Source organism: Lupinus angustifolius, chromosome LG19, assembly GCF_001865875.1.
Source record: "Lupinus angustifolius cultivar Tanjil chromosome LG19, LupAngTanjil_v1.0, whole genome shotgun sequence".
NCBI lineage: Eukaryota > Viridiplantae > Streptophyta > Magnoliopsida > Fabales > Fabaceae > Lupinus > Lupinus angustifolius.
This window is the reverse complement of record NC_032027.1, coordinates 16,223,346-16,246,590: the sequence shown is the minus strand read 5'-3', so window position 1 is coordinate 16,246,590 and position 23,245 is coordinate 16,223,346. Positions and strand designations below refer to the sequence as shown.

The 23,245-nt window shown below is 32.4% G+C and overlaps 3 protein-coding genes across 3 annotated transcripts; all 3 read left to right on the top strand.

The window, feature by feature from the left end:
• On the top strand, positions 4,001–5,350 carry LOC109334384. The gene has a single exon (XM_019570136.1). It carries the CDS (start codon positions 4,136–4,138, stop codon positions 5,249–5,251), a length of 1,116 nt encoding a protein of 371 aa, XP_019425681.1. The 5' UTR covers positions 4,001–4,135; the 3' UTR covers positions 5,252–5,350.
• Positions 8,063–9,779, top strand: LOC109334385 (J protein JJJ2-like). The gene is made up of 4 exons (XM_019570137.1): positions 8,063–8,418; positions 8,525–8,576; positions 8,650–8,717; positions 9,162–9,779. Exons 1-4 carry the CDS (start codon positions 8,272–8,274, stop codon positions 9,696–9,698), a joined length of 804 nt encoding a protein of 267 aa, XP_019425682.1. The 5' UTR covers positions 8,063–8,271; the 3' UTR covers positions 9,699–9,779.
• Positions 11,877–21,396, top strand: LOC109334383 (topless-related protein 2-like). Its single transcript, XM_019570135.1, has 25 exons — positions 11,877–12,286; positions 12,376–12,555; positions 13,127–13,240; positions 13,358–13,516; positions 13,710–13,887; positions 13,997–14,126; positions 14,773–14,891; positions 14,975–15,110; positions 15,193–15,302; positions 15,825–15,894; positions 15,970–16,043; positions 16,139–16,234; positions 16,308–16,400; positions 16,728–16,855; positions 16,959–17,193; positions 17,272–17,430; positions 17,537–17,635; positions 17,875–18,027; positions 18,131–18,241; positions 18,438–18,614; positions 18,720–18,848; positions 18,935–19,030; positions 19,970–20,152; positions 20,266–20,438; positions 21,024–21,396. The coding sequence occupies exons 1-25, from the start codon at positions 12,207–12,209 to the stop codon at positions 21,235–21,237; spliced, it is 3,396 nt and encodes a 1,131-aa protein (XP_019425680.1). The 5' UTR covers positions 11,877–12,206; the 3' UTR covers positions 21,238–21,396.

Here is a 23,245-nt window from a genome sequence, read left to right as displayed (position 1 = left end):
TTATAGAAAATGTAAACTGTTTTATAAAAAACAAAGCAATTATAAATTAGTTTGAAAGTGAGAATCAATCTAATATATATTTTTTAATCTTCAACCATTAAAATGATGATTCAATCGCATGATTAATTTCTACTATAATTGTTTTTTATTTAAACCATATAAATTGAAGTAAAAAATATAACTAACTCATCCTAATTAAATGAGAAAAGAATGCATTTAAAAAAAATAATTCCATAAATAATTTAGGATGATATGTATTAAACCCATGTCTTAAATATTTTAGAGAAATGCAAATTTTATTATGAAAATCATAGTGGAGATCATTAGACTGAACCTTTATTTGTCAACAATTTTTTCATATACATATGGTAATGATGAAAATTCTATTGTCATGTTCAAGAATTTCTTTATATTATTTGGGAATTTTGACATTGTGGTCTTGACAGTTGGATAAAATACTAAATTAAATAGAATGATAATATTATTTTTTAAATAAAATAAAGATTGAAGTACATTGACACTCCTGAGTTTTAGTGAAATTATACAAAATCACATATCTTTATTTTTGGTACTAACACAAACCACTTATATTATACTCACACATTACATTAATCACACTTGCAGAAGAAATAAATGGTATTATAAATAAAAAGTGTGATAAATGTAATTAAATTCAGCAAAATTTGGTAAATTTTGAAGACAAATCCATGTAGAATAAGATTCAGATTCAATGTCTCTTTATTGTTTTGATTCATTAAAAATGCAACACTGGTTCTAAATATATATTGTTTAAATCATTCTTACATTATATTATATTAAATAAACCAAAAATAATAAAGATGTATTGACTCATAATTATTTGGGTTTGTAGTTATAATATATCATATTTTATTAACTTAATTATATTTTTTTGCTTAAAATATTATACTTGTCTCTATTGTAGGGATAGTCAACATAATATAATATAATATAATATAATATAATATAATATAATATAATATATATATATATATATATTAGGGGTGGAAATGTAGAAATAATTTATATAATTTCACTTGGTGACTATCATTCATATCTCCTTAAGTTGTAGTTGTTAAACTTGATGGTGGAGTGTTATATGTATATATGACTTCTCCTAATTTTCATCATGACATTTTGTATTTCAAAATAATAATTTTAAATAATGAAAAAACATTTTCATCTTTGCATATCATTACACATTTATAGCTGGTGTGAGACTTTCAAATAAGATTAGGATATCTTTAAAGTATGAAATAGAAGCTTATGTTAGCTTTTATAAATTGACTTTCAACCTAATCTTTGAAAACAATGCTGAGCTTGGAATGTTACTCCATTTTTTTCCTGGCATTGGGAATGCAGTCAAAATGATACTATTAATCAAATTTCATTCATGAGCCATAAGGTAGACAATGATAGATTTCAAAGTACACGTCTCATAACTTAGCATTTCATTTTATTTATTGGTCGAATTTGTGAGTCTATGTATTCCCCATTTATCACATAAATCGTATATATGTTTAGTTTGAATATGCAGGTGGATTCTAGTACCCCTTTTCTTAGTAAAGGTTTCTTATGAAATAAAAACAAAAATGTTCACCTTCATTTTGGTGAATGATCCACAAAGTCTAGGATGAATGAATAGTCAAATATAACTTAGCTATCATTTAAATCATTGCAAAATATTAACCACAGTGGAAACTACAGTTTTGTCGGAGCCACATCTTTTGTCGTAAACTTTGTACACTCCATAAACACATTATTTCTTATTAGTCAGAAAAGTAAAATATGAATTAAATTTATATTAATTTATATTTTTTGATCAATAAGAAACAACAGTACATAAAATTATACAAATTTTAGAACATAAAGTGTACTCATAGTATTGCCATGAGTAAACGTGACATTAGTAAAGTGTGATTTATAAATAAATAGAAGATTACAGAGAATAATATCTTAACGAGATTCAATTAATTATACTTGCTTCGTAAAAAATGTTGAATGACTACTAACCTATTATTATAGGTTAGAATTATAATTTCTACATCAATTAAGGGTTTACAAAATACACATATATAACACCTTAATCTTTTTTTGGTACATCAGAAATTAAAAAAACAAAGAAAACAACTATAGCAAGTGAGAAATGTTCATCTGCAGAATGGGCAGAGCTCGAGGGTGGAGAGTCCCAAATTTTCAAGTCCTCCTGATTCCCCATACTAAGCTTAGATATATTGAAGACGAACATCTCAATTCCTCCTAAGAAGCCCACAAGTATTATGAAGTACACCAGTAATAGGATCCAAGCAAATATGCACCTTCTCGATAATGATATGGATAGCTTCAAGACAATCATTCTCCAATGTAACATGTCAATGACCCAACTTCCAAGTTAACTCGAGACCATGCTCAATAGCCAAGAGTTTGGCTTGGGTAGAAAAATCACTTCCAAAATAACCACTGAAACCAGATAATCAAATGTCATCCGGATTGTGAACATTCCTAGAGACATAAGAGATATCATAAGTCACGTCCTCAAAGATTGTATGGTTTCGTCACCTCCAAGACCACCATATGCATGCTAAGAAGAGACGCCAATTAGGGAGTCTCACATGAGTTTCCAACCAAGACATAGATGATTGATGTTTAACAAGCAAGACATGTTGTCAACTCAACACCAATCGCCTGAACTATGAGAGGACGTCAACACCAGAATGTTTAGAATAAAGTTCTTCAATTGATTAGGAAGTATTGTGTAAACCATGTTAAAGTCCCAAGAAATATCCCTCCAAATGTCCTTCACCCACAGCTGAGTGTCAGAAATATTAACAAAATCAACAATATGACAAAGCTTACCCAATCATGTCCAACTGTCATACTAGATAGAGTGATCACCATGTCCAAGTTGTAAACTGAAACCACTTCTCAACTCCATAGTGGCTTTAACAATGCATTTCCAGACAAGAGAAGCATAATAAAACCCATGATCAAAGATCCTCCTCCAATCATTGTTTCTCTATCAGCTTGTAGGTCAAACTTGACATAATAAAACCCATGATCAACATCCACCATATCAAACCCCCTTGTAATTTCCAAAATCTTCTTAGCCTGTCTTTGAATAGATTGTAACTAAGCTGTTTTCCAACTAAACGACCACCAAAGCATCCTTCTAAGGAGAGCAAAGTTGGAAAACTAAACGAGCAATATATATATGAGGAACATAAGCATTTTCATTCTCAAACGTGATAGTCATGAGATTCTCTACAACCAAATCCCTTTTCACTACAGGAGTTGACTGTGGTATTGATCGAGAACTTTGTCTTTGAAGGACACTCCATCACTTAAAAAGAGAATACTTTCCAAACAAGTTAGACTAACAAAAGATATAATACCTTAATCTAATACTTTAAATCATAGTCTGGTTGAGTATTTCTAACTAAAAGAGGTAAAATATACTTAATAATATAATCTCTACTTGTTGAAATAGATTAATATCTCACTTTTAACTAATAGATATATGTGAGTAAAAAACATTTTGGCATGTTGGAGTATATTGTCTATCTAGACCCCTTCATACTCCATCTCCTTTTCTTAAATCTCTATTCATGATATTTCAAGAATTAAGTCCAATTAAAAAAGAATTATATGTTTCTCTATATACTACAGTTTTATCATAATTCACTCATATTTAGAAGGTAAAAGTTAAAATTAATTTAAAACCAATTATATTTTTTGAAAAATAAAAAGGAAATAATAAATAGCAGAAAGATTGACATTTTATTATTAGCATAAATAAGTTTACTATATATATTTTTTGAACTAGAAAACATTAACATTTTTTTTTCTTTACCCCTTTCCAATTAAAGAACATCTAACCTTTCAAATTAAAAATAAAAAATAAATATCCTCTATCAACAAATACATAATAATGCCCTAAAAATATCATCAGATAATTGTGTACAATTCCACATTTTCCACCGTTCCTCAAAATCTCAAGCCTATCTTCTTATCTTAAACAAAGACAACCTTTTTGAATGAAAAATGAAGGTTACCTCTTTCTCATTCATTCATTTCTATTCTCTCCCTTTTCTTCTTTTTCTCTCTTATCACTGTTACTATGCCACCATCTTCTTCATGTTCATTACCTTCACTTTCTCAACAACATTGTTACCCTCTTTTCCACAACCACCCTTTACATTTTTCTCTGCCTTTCTCCACAAACACTTCACATTTAGTCTCATTTTCAGCCTCAAAGGAAGCTCCTTTAAATGCTTCAGAAAAACCAGAACTTCTCAACTTATTTAGAAACTGGGGTTTCTCAAATTCTCATTTGTATACCATGCTTTCAAGGGAACCATGGTTACTTTCATGCAACCCCAACAAAAGGGTTTTGCCAAAGTTTGAATTTTTACTCTCAAAAGGTGCTTCTACCTCTGACATTGTCTCCATTGTGACCAAGACACCCAGGTTTCTAAGTCCTAGTTTGGAGAATCATATAATCCCAACATATGAATTGGTACATAGTTTTTTGTTATCTGATGAGGAAACTGTAGCTTGTATAATACGTAACACACTTTCCTTTTGTTCTAGTAGAATGTCACATAATATCAAATTGTTGATTGGTTGTGGAGTTTCTGAGTCAAACATTGCCATATTGCTTAGAAAATGGCCTAGTATACTTTGTTCAATTGATTTGCTTAAGGAGGTTGAGGAAGTTAAGAGATTGGGATTTAATCCTTCAAAAACAACTTTTAGTATTGCATTGCTTGCAAAACATACTGTGTGCAAATCCAAATGGGATGAGAAGATTGGTGTTTTTAAGAAATGGGGTTGGGATGATGAAACCATTCTTGAAGCATTTAGGAGACAACCTAATTGCATGTTAGTATCTTGTGATAAGATTAATGTAGTGATGAATTTTTGGGTCAAAGAGTTGGGTTGGGATGTTTTAGCCCTTGTTAGAGGACCAGATATCTTTGGATTTAGTTTGGAGAAAAAGATCATTCCAAGGGCTTATGTACTCAAGTATTTGTTGGGAAAAGGTTTGATGAAAAAAGATGCTAGCTTGATTACACCATTTAGAATCTCTGAGATTTTGTTCCTGCAAAAGTTTGTGGAGTGTTTTGAGGAGGAGGAAACTTCTCAACTTTTAAATATATATTGGGAAAAATTGAATGTTCAAGATAACAGGGAAAAGGTTCCATTCAGCAAGTTACAAATGATCAACTTATGATATGCTAAATATTGTATCATTATGTTTCTTTTTATCTCATTACTGTTGCTGTGTAAACATGGGTTACTACTAATTTAGTGCAATTGTTTCATTTGCTCATTTGGAACATTCATTGATTCTAGTTTACTGCTCTAATCTATATGTTTTGCTTGATGCCTTGGTAAATTAGTTTATCCAAGATAATATGTTCTCATTGGTAAAGATAATACCTTAGGAAAGGTTTAGTATACACCATTTAGTATCCCACCATCTGAATCCTGAAATATTTGAAGCATGGGCTTATTGAAGTCTAACAATATTGCTAGCTTATTCATATCATATAACATAATGTTTATCTGGTGATAAAAATCTTTGTACACAAAGAAGTCAGAATTTTTTTAAGATTACATGGAGGTGTTGGTTTGGCATTGCTTCAGTTACACCTAACCATGACCAGGTAGCCTCCAACTATAGAGGAGATTCATTGTTACTACTAGGGCATGAGAAAAGTCGAGAGTCAAAAGTGAGACATCATATCTTCAACCAAAACCTGATAAGTGTATGATACCCATACTTGAGAGAGAGATTGTTGGGTTTATTCAAATGTGAAGTCTCACATTGGATATGAGAAGATAATTTCATAAGTAAAAAATGTCCATAAACCTAATGTCTTAATGTTTTGTTTCAAGACGTGTAATTTCACTAGTGACTCTCCGTTCTTCTCATGTCTCGATAGCAATGGAACTTCTTAGTTATTGGAGACTCCCCTCGTGGTCGATTCCGACAACTTCACTAATTAACTTATTGACTCAAATTTATGCAACACAACCTTATTATTCTTCGAGCAATAATATGTCATTTATAAATCAAATTCCTTGCAACTAGTATCGTGAGAACTAGATCGACCGGATTTAAAATGACTATGGTTTACAGTCTTAACTGAATGAGGGGTTGAACTGCTTTGAACTGGGAAAACTCTGGTCCGATTGTGTTAAACCAGAACAACCCGGAAGTGAATCATACATTCACTTAAAATTAAAAAAATAAATAATATCATTACTCTAATGTTTTGCTTTCCTCGAGTCCAAATGAATATGAAGAGATATTATTTCAATTATATATATAATCATCCAATTTGACTGAATGATTTAACCGATTAAACCTAATATATGATATTTTTTAGTTTGATGTCTACCTCATATTTCATTTCACAACGTTACTTGCAACATAGGAAAAATTGTCACAAAATGGTACCTTAATTTACTAATAACCACTTTACAAGTCACTTAAGGAAGATTTGTATAGTATAAGTCTATAAGATGATATATACTTCTTCTTATTTTATTTTGAGATGATTAAGATAATTGAGTTGTTACTGTGATGCTTAAACTCATACAATTCTCCACTTGTATTTGAACATGGCACATCTCTTTTAGTTTTACTGTACATACCGTATAATCTCATATTCATATTGAAATGATGCATGATGTCATCTCACCAACCATCAAACATTTAATGATAAAAACATATCTTTGCTTAAAAATAGCAATAATAACACCGGTAACACTTTAAGATTGAAGCGGGACATGTAAGCATGCTACATTATCTTAAATGATATTCCTAACTGTGTATTGTATTAATGAAATTATGTCATATTAATTAAAAAAATAATTTTTTTTCTATTTTTGCTCTAATATTATTGATATAGAATATAATTTGCGATACTATTTGGGACAGCTGATTTTAAAGGTTATTTATTGGCATTTATTTTTTAATTACCGCAATAGCAAAGTCTCCAAAACCTTCACTAATAGCCTATAGGGTGTGACCCTTCATTTAAGTCACTTTTTAATTCTTCTATACCTGTAAATCAGTAAATGTCCTATTTCATCTGCATAAGTAAAGTGTTATGGGCTTTCAATTAAATGTGGGTTTCCTGTAACCAAAAATAGAAGGGATTCCCTTTTCAAATATGCTATGGCTACCTTAGGATAATAATGAACTACACAAAACTACTTAGATGATTTTTGAATAGTCAATTCATATTATTATTAGACTCAAGAATCGAGAAAACTTTTATTTAATTTGAAAGTGATATTTTTTTGTGTGTGAAATAAAAGTGACATTTTTTTAAAGAGAATATTGTATATTTTGATATAAGAAGATAAATTATCTCATTCAGCTAATAAAATCATAATATGTGTCTTGTTTAATTATTTTCTACAAAAATATTTATAAAATTAAACAAAACAATACACATATTATATTTTTACTAACAAGAGGAAATAAAATACCTCATTGTACTAAGATATACATTATTCATTGAGATCTTACTTAAATTGGTCCATACTACAACATTTGTTAATGTATGGTTATATTGTGCTATACTTTTACTAGGAATAATTGGTGAGGTGAAATATTTATATCTTATACACAACTTTGTCAACTGACAAATAACTTAATTAAACTATTAGTAAATATACTAACAATATATTATTTTAGTGATGTAAGACTTTATTACCTATTATAAAGTCTAAAATGTCAAAAGTTTTTTTTTCCTGAGACCAATATTTATTAGGAAAGAAATTTATACGATCAGCAGAAACTTACTTCAGTGAGTGGATACAAAAAAAAACTATTGTAATATATTAGGTGTTGCATAAGAAATGGTACTTCATGGAGGAGGGTGCAACTTGTAACAATTAACAAATTTGAAGACGCAATGGCAACAACAAAAGAAACTTAATTCCATTTAAAATTTAAACAAGAAAAAAACGTTAGAGATTAAGGTGCCACATATGAAGAGATTAAGGTTAACCTCTCCAACTATCTCCACTTATTTGTTCCACCAACTCATCAAATTCCAAAAATCTACTCCGCATTACTTGTTCATTATTCTAAACCACTCCACCTTTTGTTATTAGTTATCAAACAATACCTTATCAGAAGCAAGAAAAAACAAACACAACATTCACCATTTGTAACCCATTTTCATGTTTTGTTAATTAGTATTTGTACTACCATCATATTATTCTCAAAAAATGGGAACAATGGGACAAGAATCAGATTATAAAACCAAGTTGGTATTGGATATTTGTTCCATATCAACCCGTTCAGTTGCATGTGTTCATAGACTTGTCTCAAACCAAGATAAAGTATCTTTTATTGATTGGTATTGCATTCTTGGGGTAAGTATTATGACCCTTAATAATTTCTTGTTCATGCAAACTTAGTAGCATTTTTCTGAGTTGTTTTATTATGAGATGCATGTTTCTCCATATTGGGTTCTCACAGGTAGAAGAAAATGCTGGAATAAATACTATTCACAAGCAATACCATAAACTTGGTAGGTTTAACTCACTTTATGGTTATGTGCATTGTGCATTGTCTTAAATAACTAGGGCAGCTTTTTGTTGCAGCCTTGCTACTTCACCCAGATAAAAATAAACACCCAAAAGCTGAAATTGCTTTCAAGCTTGTCTCTGAGGTATGTTTATTATTTTTTTTGTTGCTTTTGAGCATTCTGTAAACAACTTAATCAAGTATCAACAAGTTATTGGTCTAGTGCTACGAGACGCGCCCCTAGATACATACATTGATCAAAATGTTAATGTTCGATTATTGGGAGTAACACTTGTTGGGAGTGTAGTCACACATCCCGAAAGTGGTTAGTTCCTACGCAAAGGGTGAGGGATACCCTTGATATTAAAAAAACAACAACTTAATCAGTGCTTATCCAACGAGTTTATTGGGAGGTCATATGCTATTTTCATAAGCTGTCAATGGAATTTATTTTTCATAAATTATTGTCACAAGCACAAATAAGTTGTGTATTATTCTCAAAACCTTTGGAATACTTTAACAAGTAGCTTGAAATTCTGTGTAAAATAGAGTACAAAATGATGTTCTCTACCTCCACTTTTTTCTATAGGCAAATACATGTTTATCTGATGCTGCAAAAAGAAAAGCTTTTAACTTAAAGAGGTATCAAAACTTCTGCTATGAGTGCAATAAAATCCCCAGCACTTCTTGCAATGGTTCAAGTTTCAAGGCATGGAACAATATCAGCAGTGCCAAATCTAGTAAACTTTGGAAAAATGTTAGAGACATGAGAGAAAAGTTGAAGGAGGAGGCTAAGGTGATAGAGAAATGTTTGCAGGCAAATTCAATGTCCAAGAATGAATCTCCACTCTACAATCCAACTGATTCTATAAACAAAAAGAGGTTTCATCATAGATTTGAGAAAGAAATCCCTCAGTTCAATCCATCTAACTACTCTTACCAAGGGTACCCTCATTCTAGGAGCAATGGTTACAAGAATTCTGAGACATGTTGGTACTTGCAGTCAGAAAAGATAGTGCACAATGAAAAAGGAAGAGATAAGTATTCTTCCCCAATTTTTGAAGTCAAATCATCACAAAGGAGAATTTTCACAAGCCAATTTGCTTATTTCCCATCAAGATGTTAGCTTGAACATTTTTGCATTCAATTAACACAATGTAGTTGATATATTTTGGCTTCTTTGAAGGACTAGTTGCATTTTGTTATATAGATTTGTCATGAGTTAAGTGACTTGGTGACTGCTTTAGAGTTTAGAATTTTCAATCATTGATTTGACTCTATTTAAGGTCAGTTTACTAGTTGGATGTTAAGGAGGAACGAGTAAAATGGAAGGCTTCAGAGGCATGAAATACACTTATGAAATGACTCTACAACCTTTCATTTCCCTTATTTTGGCTTCTTTGTAGGACTAGTTGCATTTTGTTATAGATTTGTCATGAGTTAAGTGACTTCCTGCTTCAGAGTTTAGAATTTCCAAGCATTCAAGTGCATGAGCCATGCTCGTTTGCGAGTTAGATTTTAAAGGAGAATGAAAGAAAACACAAGGCTCCAGAGCCACGAAATATGTTTATGATATGACTCTGAAGCCTTCCATTTCCCTTAATTCCACTCCAAAACCCAACTCGCAAATAAACTCTTTCCTTCATTGATGTCTTGATTGTATTTCTAATTGTAGGCACATTTTTTCCTCCTTTCCCATTTCAACCATTTACATTGTAGGACAATCACATTTTCTTTGTAGGAAAGGTACCACAAAATCTGTTTTAGGCCAACCACAATACCATGGACCAACTTGTTAACACCTTTGTTCTAGGAAGAATATGTGAAATCGTTGAATCTGCTTCTTGTGTTAAAATTTCAGAGTCTGTGTTTGAAGTATTTAACTATGTTACTATGGACAAAATACTCTTTGCTAATTTCTATTATGCTAGGTGTATGCGTTAGAAATGGACCAAGATATGAGTGATGAGTCAGTTAAATTTGTCCACTATTTTTCAAGGTTTCATTGTATTTCATATGTTCTTATCATAAGAAGAAGATTTTTATGATTCTTTTTATAATACATTATACATTCTTATGCAAATACTGAGCAAGTTAAAATTATGAATTATTAAAACTGAATTATCAATTAGTTCAATTCTGATTTAGATTAATTTGCTTGTGCATTGCACAGGTCGTAATGTACATATACCAAAACTCAATCAACAATGGTAAGAGTAAAATACTAAACCAAAATTGGCTTGTCTCAACCACTAATTTTTATGTCATGATGTTGAACCACTACATCAGACTGGAAATAAGTCTAGAAAGCCTGACATACTATTGTAGTGTATTTTTTTTTGTTACTACCAAGTTATTCTCACATTTTTGGGTCTAATCACTTTCGGGGGTTTATGGTTATCCTCTCCTAACAGGTGTTGCTCCTAAGAATCAAACCCTCAACCTCCAATGTGACTTTATACCACTATACCAATACTTTATTCATATACTATTATGAGTGTTTAAATGACAATGATTTCATACCTACTGTCAAGACCAGTGAAATTAAGGAGTAAGAATTCTCCTCAAGTGCCAGAGAGACAAGTACAACCTATTATACATATTTATCGTTTAATTTATAATAAAATAATATTTTTATTATTGAGTTCAAGTAATAGTAACTTTACGGAGGAACAGTTATTGCAAGCAAATGTTAAATATGTCATCATTATAAAATGAAACACTAATCCTCTATCTTAAAAAAATCTATGTTTAATGTCTTTAGCCAATGAGATTCTACCAAAATAAATGAGGGGAACAAATGAACTAACTTTGTTTTCAGAATTAGAAAAAGAAATAGGCCAACACTATACGAGTTTTATATGGTTAATGACACTGTATAATTTATGTTTTATTGATGTTGTGATTATGTATAAATCTTTACATAATATAGATATTACATTCTTTCAAACAACACACCGAATAGATAATTTATTTTCAAATTCATGTCTCCTAGGTAAGAAAAACCTATGAAAGGAGAAGTTTATTTCCAAAATGAATAAAGATCACATATCCCACCTTTTGTGTTACAATTGTGTCTCAATTTAATTAGAAGATACCACTTACTTATTTAATAGGATATGATTAAGAGTAAATTTTTAGTATCCTTGTTCCTCTAGAAAGTCAAGAAGCTTTCTCAGTAACTTATCAGGTTAATAGTGTATAAGTAACATAACGTATCAGTGATAAGTCAGTGAGAACAACTGATAAAACAAAAACACCACTTCAAAGTTCAAACCACAGAAAAAAAAGCAAGACCCACTGCTTTCACCATCTTCTTTATTTCATTTTTCATTTAAATTTTAATTATTTCTCTTTTTCCTTCTTCCATTTAACTATTCTCTTTCAACAACTACAACAACCCATTCTACCACTGCGCCTTTTCCACCTCTTTAGCATAAAACGTTGCCGTTTTGCTCCATCCCATTGCAATTTGCAACCTAGCAGAAAGATTTAAACTTTTTCTGAAAACCTCTCACCCACTACGGTTAATCTTAACTCCTTGCTCAATTCTAAACCCTAATTTCAAAATCCCTTCACTTTTCGATATTGGGTCTTCTGATTCAACTTCTCTGAGCTCGTGCAAGGGGCAAAAATGTCATCTTTGAGTAGGGAACTGGTTTTCCTCATCCTTCAATTTCTCGATGAAGAGAAATTCAAGGACACTGTGTGCAAGTAAAGTCCCAATTTTTTATTTTATTTGTTATTTATTTTCCTTATTTGGTATGGTAAATTGAAAACTTTGTTATTGTGTTTGATTTTAGGTTGGAGCAAGAATCAGGTTTCTTATTCAATGTGAAGCATTTTGAAGAGAAAGCTTTAGCTGGAGAGTGGGATGAGGTTGAGAAATACCTCTCTGGATTCACCAAAGTAGATGACAATCGATACTCTATGAAAATTTTCTTTGAGATTAGGAAGCAAAAGTATATTGAAGCCTTGGATAGGTTGATTCATTTTCTTTACTGCTACTGTTTCTATTACTTACAAGAATAGTTGTTGCAACATAGTTGTCCCTTTATGTATGAGAAAAAAATGCATGGACCAACAATGTATGAGTTTTATACACTGACGGAACATCATCCACCATTCATATTTAATCATTGTTGCCTCTTCAAAAAAATAAATCCAAATGAATGGTGGATGATGTAGTGAGTGTGTGTAAATCTTTACGGTGGCATTGTATAGATTTTATACTCTATGTTTATTTTTATGTAAGTATTATAACTTATTAGTAGATAGGGGAATTACAGTGACTACTCGTAATAACATATTAGCTCGGTTTAATTATGATACACCTGACATTGCTCTTGTTTCCGAAATTACACCAACCTGCCTTCATGTTTGCACTTACTGACCTCACCTAAAAGGAGGGTGAGTGTAACTTTTGAAACAAAAGAGGTTTATGCTGTGATTAAGACGAACTCAAACCTTAGGGGAGGTCATTGTAATTTCGCCGAGTATATAAGTTGTTCTTTTGTTTTCTTCTAATGCTAAAATTTCCTGGTTTGTACTTAGGCGTGACAAAGCCAGGGCTGTTGAAATACTGGTGAATGATTTAAAAGTTTTCTCAACATTGAATGAAGACTTATACAAAGAAATCACACATCTTTTAACGCTTGACAACTTCAGGTGATCTTTGCTCTCTATTTTTTTCATGCGGTGTTGTTGACTAAGGAATAAGGATTGAAGGAGGTCAGAGATGTTACGTTGGTTATATCTTAAATATACATTTTTTATTAAATGCAGGGAAAATGAACAGTTATCGAAATATGGTGATACTAAATCAGCTCGGAACATAATGCTGATAGAGCTTAAGAAATTGATAGAAGCAAATCCCCTCTTTAGAGACAAGCTTGTATTTCCTTCATTGAATACATCACGATTACGAACCCTGATTAATCAAAGGTAATATTAGGTATATCCAACTATTACATGTATTGGGCTTTACGCATACAATTATTCCATTTGCAGACTGCTTTAGCTCTTCCGATATGGTTCATGTTTTTTGTTTTCATCTGAGCATTTCCTCTCTTATTATTTTCAATTTCATTAATCATATTCTTCTTAGTTAAGCATTGTAAATTTTTTTCCTATCAAGTTTGAATTGGCAGCATCAGCAGTGCAATAATCGATTGCCAAATCCAGACATCAAAACTCTACTTAGTGATCACACTTGTTCACCTTCAAATGGAGCTCGCGCAGCTACTCCTGTCACTTTTCCTGTTGCATCTGTTTCGAAGCCTTCATCTTATGATCCACTAGGAGTACACGGTGGAGTATGACCTTTGCTCTTCTAGTTGGTTGAATGTTTGGTGCTAAGTGTTATTAATGTAAACTTCTTGCATTGGGATGTTTAATTTAGTCTAGTTACGTACTCTTGTGCAGCCATTTACACCAGCACCAGTGCCTGCAAATGTTAATGCTTTAGCAGGATGGATGGTGAATGCTAATCCTTCCTCATCTGTCCAATCGCCATTTTTTGCTGCTTCACCATTTCCTGTTCCTCCAAGTCAAGGTATAACTTGGTCAATTTATTGTCATGTAATCTTGTGCAAAAGACCATAAGAAGGATAAGTAACCAAAATTCCAGTATACTACTGCCATATTCGTTAAGATAAGCAAATGCCATATTCTACATTCATGCTCTTATTTTTTTTCCGGAGGCTTGGAGGGGGGATATGATACTTTTTCTGTGTGTTGGCATTTGATGGAATAGAAAGCTTATTTGCTCGAGAAATATACTGTCATGTCCATCACATATATGTTCATTAAACAATATCAAATCTTCACGGGTTGTTCAGCATCCAACAACCTTAAAAGATCATAACTACACTCTTTTGTAATGACTTCCTGATAGATTGAATCTATTTTATTTTCGTTTAGTACAAGGGATAATGTTTTCATTCTTTGTTATTAACTTCTCCCCAATAAAAGCTGCTTCTCTATTTTCATGTTGAGAGTTATATGGATGTAATTGTTGTTTCCATTTTTATCTTCTCAGTGCTCTATGCTCCTATACAATAATTGAAACATATGAAGAACTAGTATAATATTTCTATTGTCAGTTCTCTCAGATATTTGGAGTTTTGGACAAGTAATTCTTGTGATGTTTGTTTGTATGTCTTCTCCATTGTCAAATTCACATGCTCAATTTCTTGCAGTCTCTGCTTTGAAGCATTCAAGAACACCTTCTAATGCCCTTGGAATGATGGATTATCAAAATAGCGATCATGAGCAGCAACTAATGAAACGACTGCGATCTGCACAGTCCGTTGACGACGTACTTGCCCATTACAGTGCCGTGTTTTTTTTCATGCGTTGTATTGCCATTGCTATAGTGCCAACTCTTTACAATCTGTGTAGGTCGCATATTCTGCTCCAACTCAGCAAGCCTCTTCTTCACTTGATGACCTTCCTAGAACTGTTGTTTGTACTTTACAACAGGGATCGGCAGTGATAAGCATGGATTTCCATCCATCGTTTCATTCATTACTAGCTGGTAGGTTGAAATAGACTGCTATGTTTTGTATCATAAAGAAGTTAAATATTATACTGACTTAGGAAAATCATTTTTGAAACAGTTGGTTGCAGAAATGGTGAAGTTTCACTCTGGGAAGCAGGACTGAGAAAAAAGCTGACATCAAAGCCTTTCAAAATATTGAATATTTCTGCTTGTTCTACCATATTTCAGGTTCATATTACATTAACACTTTTCAAGTGCATAATAGTGAATAGGTAAATCATGGCAGTGTCCAAAGTCTACTCCTTAGTTAAAATAATATTATTCTCTATAATGGTGTACTGGCGTTGCATTGTGCATTAATGACCTTTAGACAATTAGAATAGGAGGTTGGGATTATGTCAGCAGGAATGACCTCTAGGCAATTAGCATAAGGCTGTTTATAGTAGCTTAACGGTATTAACTATTTAAGAATTCAAGGCAGGAAATCAGATATAGTTAGGTAAATGTTTAGTATGGACAGATTATAAATGATATATGAACAAATGCCAGTGTTCAATGGCAGCGAACAATCTGCTCAATTTTTAAGTTTAACTACTCCCTTTCCTCTAACATTAGTTCAACCCTTATGGTATTTCGTCATTTTACTTCTGCTCATGCAATTGTCTTTTACAAAGTCAATTTGTTGTTATATAAGTGCTAGAATTTTCGTACATGATATGTTGGAGTTTAGTAATTGAGACTCTTATGCAGGCTCTAACTGTGAAAGACTTGTCTATCTCTGTCAACCGTGTATCATGGAGCCCAGATGGGAACTTTATTGGTAAGTGCTGTAAGTAAACTTGGTTCAGTTTGTTGTATTATCAATGGTTTATGATATATTTTCCCTTCTTTTCAGGTGTTGCTTTCACAAAACATTTGATTCATTTGTATGCTTATCAAGCGCTTAATGACCTACATCATCATTTGGAGGTATGTCCATGTGAATTTCTGATTTGAATATAATAATGTAATACATTTTTTTTTTTAATTTCTGCGTTCTTACTAATGCCTTTTCTTCATTACAGATTGATGCTCATGTTGGTGGTGTCAATGACTTGGCATTTTCTCACATAAACAAACAGCTATGCTTTGTTACTTGTGGAGATGACAAGTTAGTAAAGGTGACGAAACTTTCTGGCCTGTATAGCAAAATGAATTTATGCTCCATTATTAATTTTTGGAAGAGTGTGACAGGTATGGGATTGGACTGGACGGAAGCTCTTTAACTTTGAAGGTCATGAAGCACCTGTTTATTCTGTTTGCCCTCACCAGAAGGACAAGACCCAGGTAAACTGTCCAAACACCCTATGAAACCAAAAGGACTTTTTATTACATAAATATTTTGGTAAATAAAAAATAGAATCTTAAAAATTTAGGACTAGATTTGACTTTTGTATTACTGCAAAATGTAATGCAAGCCAATTTTCTGGGTGCCAGCATTGTCCTGTCTTTGCTTTTGTACAGTCAGCTATAGTCTGATCTTGTTCCATTTTGTTGTCTATTCTGGAAAGTTTTCTTGATAAACGTAATTGCAGTCAATGATTTTTTTACTTCTTTGAAAGGGTTGTTGCAGTGAATGATTGACTGGTAAAAGTTATGACATCACATTTGCAGTTTATATTTTCAACTGCTTTTGATGGGAAAATCAAGGCCTGGTTGTATGATAACATGGGCTCCAGAGTGGACTACGATGCTCCTGGACAGTGGTGCACCACAATGCTCTATAGCTCTGATGGAAGTAGGTAAGAAAATGAAGCATGATACTCGAAATATATCCACTTAATCTTATATATTTTGTAGTTTCTCTCTCTTAATGTGTGTTTTAACTGCTCTTTCCTATTTTAGATTGTTCTCTTGTGGGACAAGTAAAGATCGAGATTATTTCCTAGTTGAGTGGAATGAAAGTGAAGGAACACTAAAGAGAACATATTCTGGGTTTAGAAAGCAATTTACTGGTATTGTGCAATTTGATACATCAAAGAATCGTTTTTTGGCTGTTGGTGAAGACAACCAGATAAAGTTTTGGGACATGGACAATGTCAATATTCTGACTAGTACACATGCCGAGGGTGGTCTTCTTGTGAGTATTCCTTCTACTTTCAAATTTTGACACTTTCTTCTTAGAGCATTGTTTGATATGGATGATGCCTTGCATCAGAGTCTCCCTCGTTTGAGGTTCAATAAGGAAGGAAATCTGCTTGCTGCTACTACAGAAGATAATGGTTTTAAAATCCTTGCTAATGCTGATGGCATCAAGTACTTAAGGGCCATTGAAGCTCGATCTTTTGAATCATCAAAAGCACCTGTTGAGACAAAGGTTTTTGTCTGCCTTAATTTTCAATCTTCTCTATCTGCTTCCTTACCAAATATAATTTTCTGGTTTTTATTGGTGTCCAAATTTTTAATCGTTCTAAATAAATCAGGTATTAGGGTCTTCTATGGCTACAAGTATCAATCCTCTCACCAATAAAGTAGAACATGTGGACCAAAGCTCCCCTTTTCGGCATGCGCCACCTATGCTTGTAAGATATGACCTATAAAAGATGTGGGTTGATACTTCATTTAAGATTTGTAACATTCTTTTATTCTCAAATATTTTAGCGTGAACCTCACATGCAAATTATGCATTCTTTTTTATAAAGTAAATTAAGTTTTATATGGTTTTATGCTGCAGCTGTTATGCCTAGGCATCTTATGGAGTTCTTGTCTATTAGACTAAGTATGTGTTCAACTAACTCGTTTTGTTACTCTTTTATTCCAGAATGGAGTTGAGTCTAGCACTAGAAGCATAGATAGAAAAAGAAGTTTGGATGATCTATCTGACAAATCTAAAGCTTGGGAATTGACAGAGATAGTTGATTCTGTTCAATGTCGAACAGTTACTATGCCAGATAGTATGGGTTCCACTAACAAGGTATTCCCTGCAATCTTTTTATGTATAGAATGTTTAAATAATATGTTTTTATTTTATATCAAGAATTTTAAGATTGTAAAACCATTTACTTTTTTGTTCCAAGGTTGCTCGTCTCCTTTACACAAATTCTGGCGTTGGCCTTTTGGCTCTTGGTTCAAAAGGGATTCAGAGACTGTGGAAATGGAGTCGTAATGAACTGAATCCTGGTGGAAAGGTGATTGTATGCTGATCAACCCTTACATGTGGAACCACTTTCCTGTTGCTTTATGATAAACAAATACCCACATGTCTATCCTGATACCCATGTTGCTATTGCATATCATAGGAATATGCATGTTTATTGTTGGGTCTGATACAAATTCTCTTGTTATCATTTCTGACTTCTGAGTCTTTTTGTGTGGGTTTAATAGGCCACAGCAAGTGTTGTTCCAGAACATTGGCAACCACCAAATGGCGTTCTAATGACTAATGATGTCCCAGAAAATTCTGAAGCTGCAGTTCCCTGCATAGCATTATCAAAGAATGATTCCTATGTTATGTCTGCCTGTGGACGGAAAATTTCACTTTTCAACATGACGACATTTAAGGTAATATGATGGTTTTTATGGTAATATTGTGTGTACCATCATTTGTAGCTTTTGTCCATCTGTATCTCAGTATTTGAGTTTTGACAAACTATTGCTAAATCTCAGGTAATGGCAACTTTTATGTCACCTCCTCCTACTTCAACATTCCTTGCGTTTCACCCCCAAGATAATAACATCGTTGCAATTGGAATGGAAGATTCAACCATTCATATTTACAATGTTAGGGTCGATGAGGTAATTACTTTAAGCAGCTCTAAACTTTAATTGTTTCAGCCTTTCAGGAATCATATTAATCGTGGGTTTGACCTCTCTGCCTCCAGGTCAAATCAAAATTGAAGAGTCACCAGAAGCACATTACCGGATTAGCATTTTCAGCTAAACTGAATATCTTGGTTTCATCCGGTGCTGACGCACAGGTATATATGTTTAACCATGATTTCTGGTAGAGTATTGGTTATGTTATTGGATTGGACTTGTACTAGTTGTAGAGTTGTTACTGCACTTGTTAGTAAAAAAAGGAGTATTAGGTCAGTGTTTCATTTCACAATTATTCAGAATCTTATTACTCAACTTTATTCTCTTTTTTCTCCTTTCCATCTTTCTTGGTATTTTCCTCCCCTTGGCTGTTGTCATTATCATCGATTTTATCTGTTCCTTTCTGCACTGACTTTGGTTGTTTATCGAAATCAAAAATTAAAACAAGACCTTGAGATTTTAGACTCCAAGATCATCAATCCAATCGTAATTTAAATCTACATTTTCTGGTCATGCTATCCACCTGTTAGTCAAAGTTTCTGCTTGCCAGAAAATTAATGCTATGAAACTGAAGGGGGAGTTGGCGATGGATCATCTCATTTTAAATTTTTGTATGACAAGGTCATGAGGGGAGATTGATACAAAAATTAATGCATTGTTCCACAATTTTAAGAAGGCCTCACTATTTAAGGTCTTGGTATCTTTCTCCCTTCACATGACCTGGTTATATTGGATTACTTGTTACTTTGTGGAATTTGTGCCAGTGTACTACACTTGTAATTTACCTAGATAGAAGAGTTATAAATGGCAGTATTGAGTAAGGTTTTGTTTTATCCCAACATTACAACTATGCCGAGTCCGGTTCAATGTGTTCTCTCTTTTTCCCTTTTCACTATTTTCCCTATAATTTTGGCAATTTCTGTTCATTTTGTAACTCTAGATATGTAGCTGTTTTGTGCATGTCTTTATGAACCTTTAAAAGATGGTTCAAGTTCTATATATTGTATATTCTTTTTAGAGAAACTATTTTTAATTTATAACTTCTTGAAGAAGAAGAAAACAAAGAAAACTTTGTCTCTATTTGTGTGTACTTTTTGTAGCTTGTCTTTTGGAACATTGACTCATGGGATGAGAAGAAATCACTATCAATCCAACTGCCAGCTGGAAATGCACCTTTTGGTGATACTCTAGTGCAATTTCACATTGATCAAGTAAACTTGCTGGTATGCCATGAGTTGCAGTTAGCGATATATGACGCTTCAAGAATGGAAATGGTTCGGCAGGTAAGCAGTTACTCCCCTTTCCCCTCTCTATCGAAACCCTTAAACTAACTTTTATATATATATATTGAGTTCTTAGTGAATGAGCTAATAACATCTTTATGTTTGGATTATAGTGGGTGCCGCAAGATGGCTTGTCTGCTTCCTTATCCTCTGCAACATATTCCTGCAATAGCCAACTAGTTTATGCTGCTTTCAAGGATGGAAGCATCGGAGTATTTGATACTGACAGCCTGAAACTAAGATGTCGTATAGCTTTATCTGCATACCTACATACCTCATCAAACAGGTCTTTAAACTATTCCTTTATATGCATTTCAACTTGACTTTTTTTACTGAAATCCCCATTAGAGATGACTATTTATTTGTTTATGTTCGAAGCAATATTTTAAAAACTGGACTGAACTGACAGGTTGAAGTGTGATTTGAGCATTATTTGGTTAAACCATGGTTTGATTGTAGTTCAACAATGAATTTATCCTGTTAAACCAATTGAACCATGATTTTGAGGGTCCTTTCAGTTCATTCATCAGTCCGAATAAAATTATTGCATTATATTTAGCCTGGTTAAACCACTGAAGTCTTGTCTGTTCATTCTTTGGCTCAAATTATTCAACAATAAATTTAGCTGGTACCGTTCGAACCATGATCTGCATCGTGGTCGCTTTTGTTCAATCTCCGGTTCCTTTCATAAAATATTTTCTTGAAGTTTTGCATTTTTGAATGCATGCTTAGAGTCTTCGGCTGAAATATATTTTGAAGTTGATTAATGTTCCATTTTGATGATACCTGGCCAAGCTGACTGAAATTTTCGACATGATTTCTGCCCATTTTTTCTCCAGAACAATCCTTAACCCTTATTTGTTTTGTGCAGCCAAAATGCATATCCTGTTGTTATTACAGCACATCCACATGAACCAAATCAATTTGCAGTTGGACTAACAGATGGATCTATTAAGGTAATAGAGCCCATAGAATCTGAAGGGAGGTGGGGATTTAAAGCACCTCTTGATAATGCCATGCAGAATGGTATAACAGCCTCACCCTCACTCACAAATAATCACACTCCTCATCAACTCCAAAGATAGATATTATAATTTATATGCTTCATTTTAGCTTTAATTTAGTATTTTGTTGTTGTACAATAGTAAAACTTTCAGGATGAATGTTTTTTAAGGAATCCTTTGCATACAAATACTACACATGTATTTGTATTATCTTTTCATAAAGGTTAGTCCAGTAAATAAGGATTCAACTCCTGTTTATCGGGCGCGAGTTCGAATCTTGTTGGCGATGTAGACCTTGTTAATTTACGGAGTATAACGATTTTAATCATTAATCATATTTAATGATCTATATTAATGCATGTTATTCAAGAAGTCACATCTTCCACATAAAGGTTAGCTTGATAAATAATTTGCGTTGAATAAAAGGATAGCTAAGCGCACGAGGTTACTAAATAGTGGGGTTTGATGATACTAGTTGTATGTTATATTTTCAGGATTAGAATTCATGATCTTTAGGTTACGGGTGCGAAGAATTTTATTGTTGTGGCTCCTTCTTAAAGTTTTGGCTTGAATGATTTGAAGATAATGTGACTAAGGATAAAGTGTTGTATACACAAGGTGCATACAATTTGGATTATATCTGGTGTGGTTATTGTTGGAAGTTGGACCATCATATCACGAATGTTCCAATATATCATAAGGTGCATGCATGAAATGTTTGTGGAGCATAGTCAAAAGTATAACTTTGAGATTCGCATCTTTCTCTCAAAATTTGAGGACTATGGAGTAATCAGCGGTACCCAAATTCAGTGAAAACCAAATTAACAGCATGCCTAATCAAACAAAATTTAGATCATGTATACATTTATTTGAGTTGAATACTAGAAATGAGTGTTATTTATACTATACTAGTCTTTAAACTACTCAGAGTATCGATATAAACAGGCTAGTATAACTGGTACAATTTGATATAAACAGGCAATTTGATATAAACAGGCTAGTATAATTGGTTGTGGCCAATTTTAATTAATATGATTATATAAGCATCATAATTTTTGTATCATATCAATAGATGACTAATTTTCCGATTGAACCTATCGGTATGATCCGATTTTTATAATACTTTTTGGAATTGTGATTTTATGTTTGGATGGTATAAACAACCTACAATTGCAATTCAAAGTTTAATTTCAGCTTCTGCATAAAATCTAGAAATTGAAAATAAAAAATCATTACATTTTTCTAAAACTAATTTTTTTACATTGTAAAATTTATTCAACTTAAAATAATTGTATTATTCCAAAAATTATATCTTCAAAAATAATTAAGAACTATATATACATTAAGGAAAGGCATGAAAAATGTGAGAAAAACAAATTTTATACCTTACCTTCGTATATATATTCCAAGCCCATTCCCAGTTCATGTCCTAATTCCATGGCGAAATTGGAGGATACTAGACTCACTAATAAGTATAACTCTTAATTATAATTATAATCCTCAATCAGGAACTAAATTTTATGGGATGTATGAATCTCAATAATTGTTGCTCACAAAATATTATGGTCTATCTAAAAAATCAGTCGAACATTATATCACTAGATCAACACATAGACTTTATAGCACAATTGAGGAACCTTTGACCTTATGGCACACTTGTTAATTTTATTATCTATATATGGGTATAATTAATATTAATTGAATTCCAGGTCAAATTTATACACGTGTTTGCTTGTTGTCCAATCGTGAAGTTTAAGATATATTCTTTGGTTTGGTGATAATTGATTAATTTACAATCGATTCTGATTTCTGAACTTGGACTGCTTAGCCACTTTAATGTGGGAAAAAAAGTTCAGTAATAATGTCGATACATTACACTTGTTAATTATTTGCAATATTAAAATTGAGATGTGTATAAAATGATATATCAATAAGTATAATTAAATGACAATTTTTTTTATAGATATAAATAAGAATTTAATATAATACACAATAGGAAAAAAGTTACTAACTTACTATAGACATACATCCAATACCAAAAAGGTATTGGTCAAGTCGTATAAAGTCTCACTTGATTTTCAAGTAGATC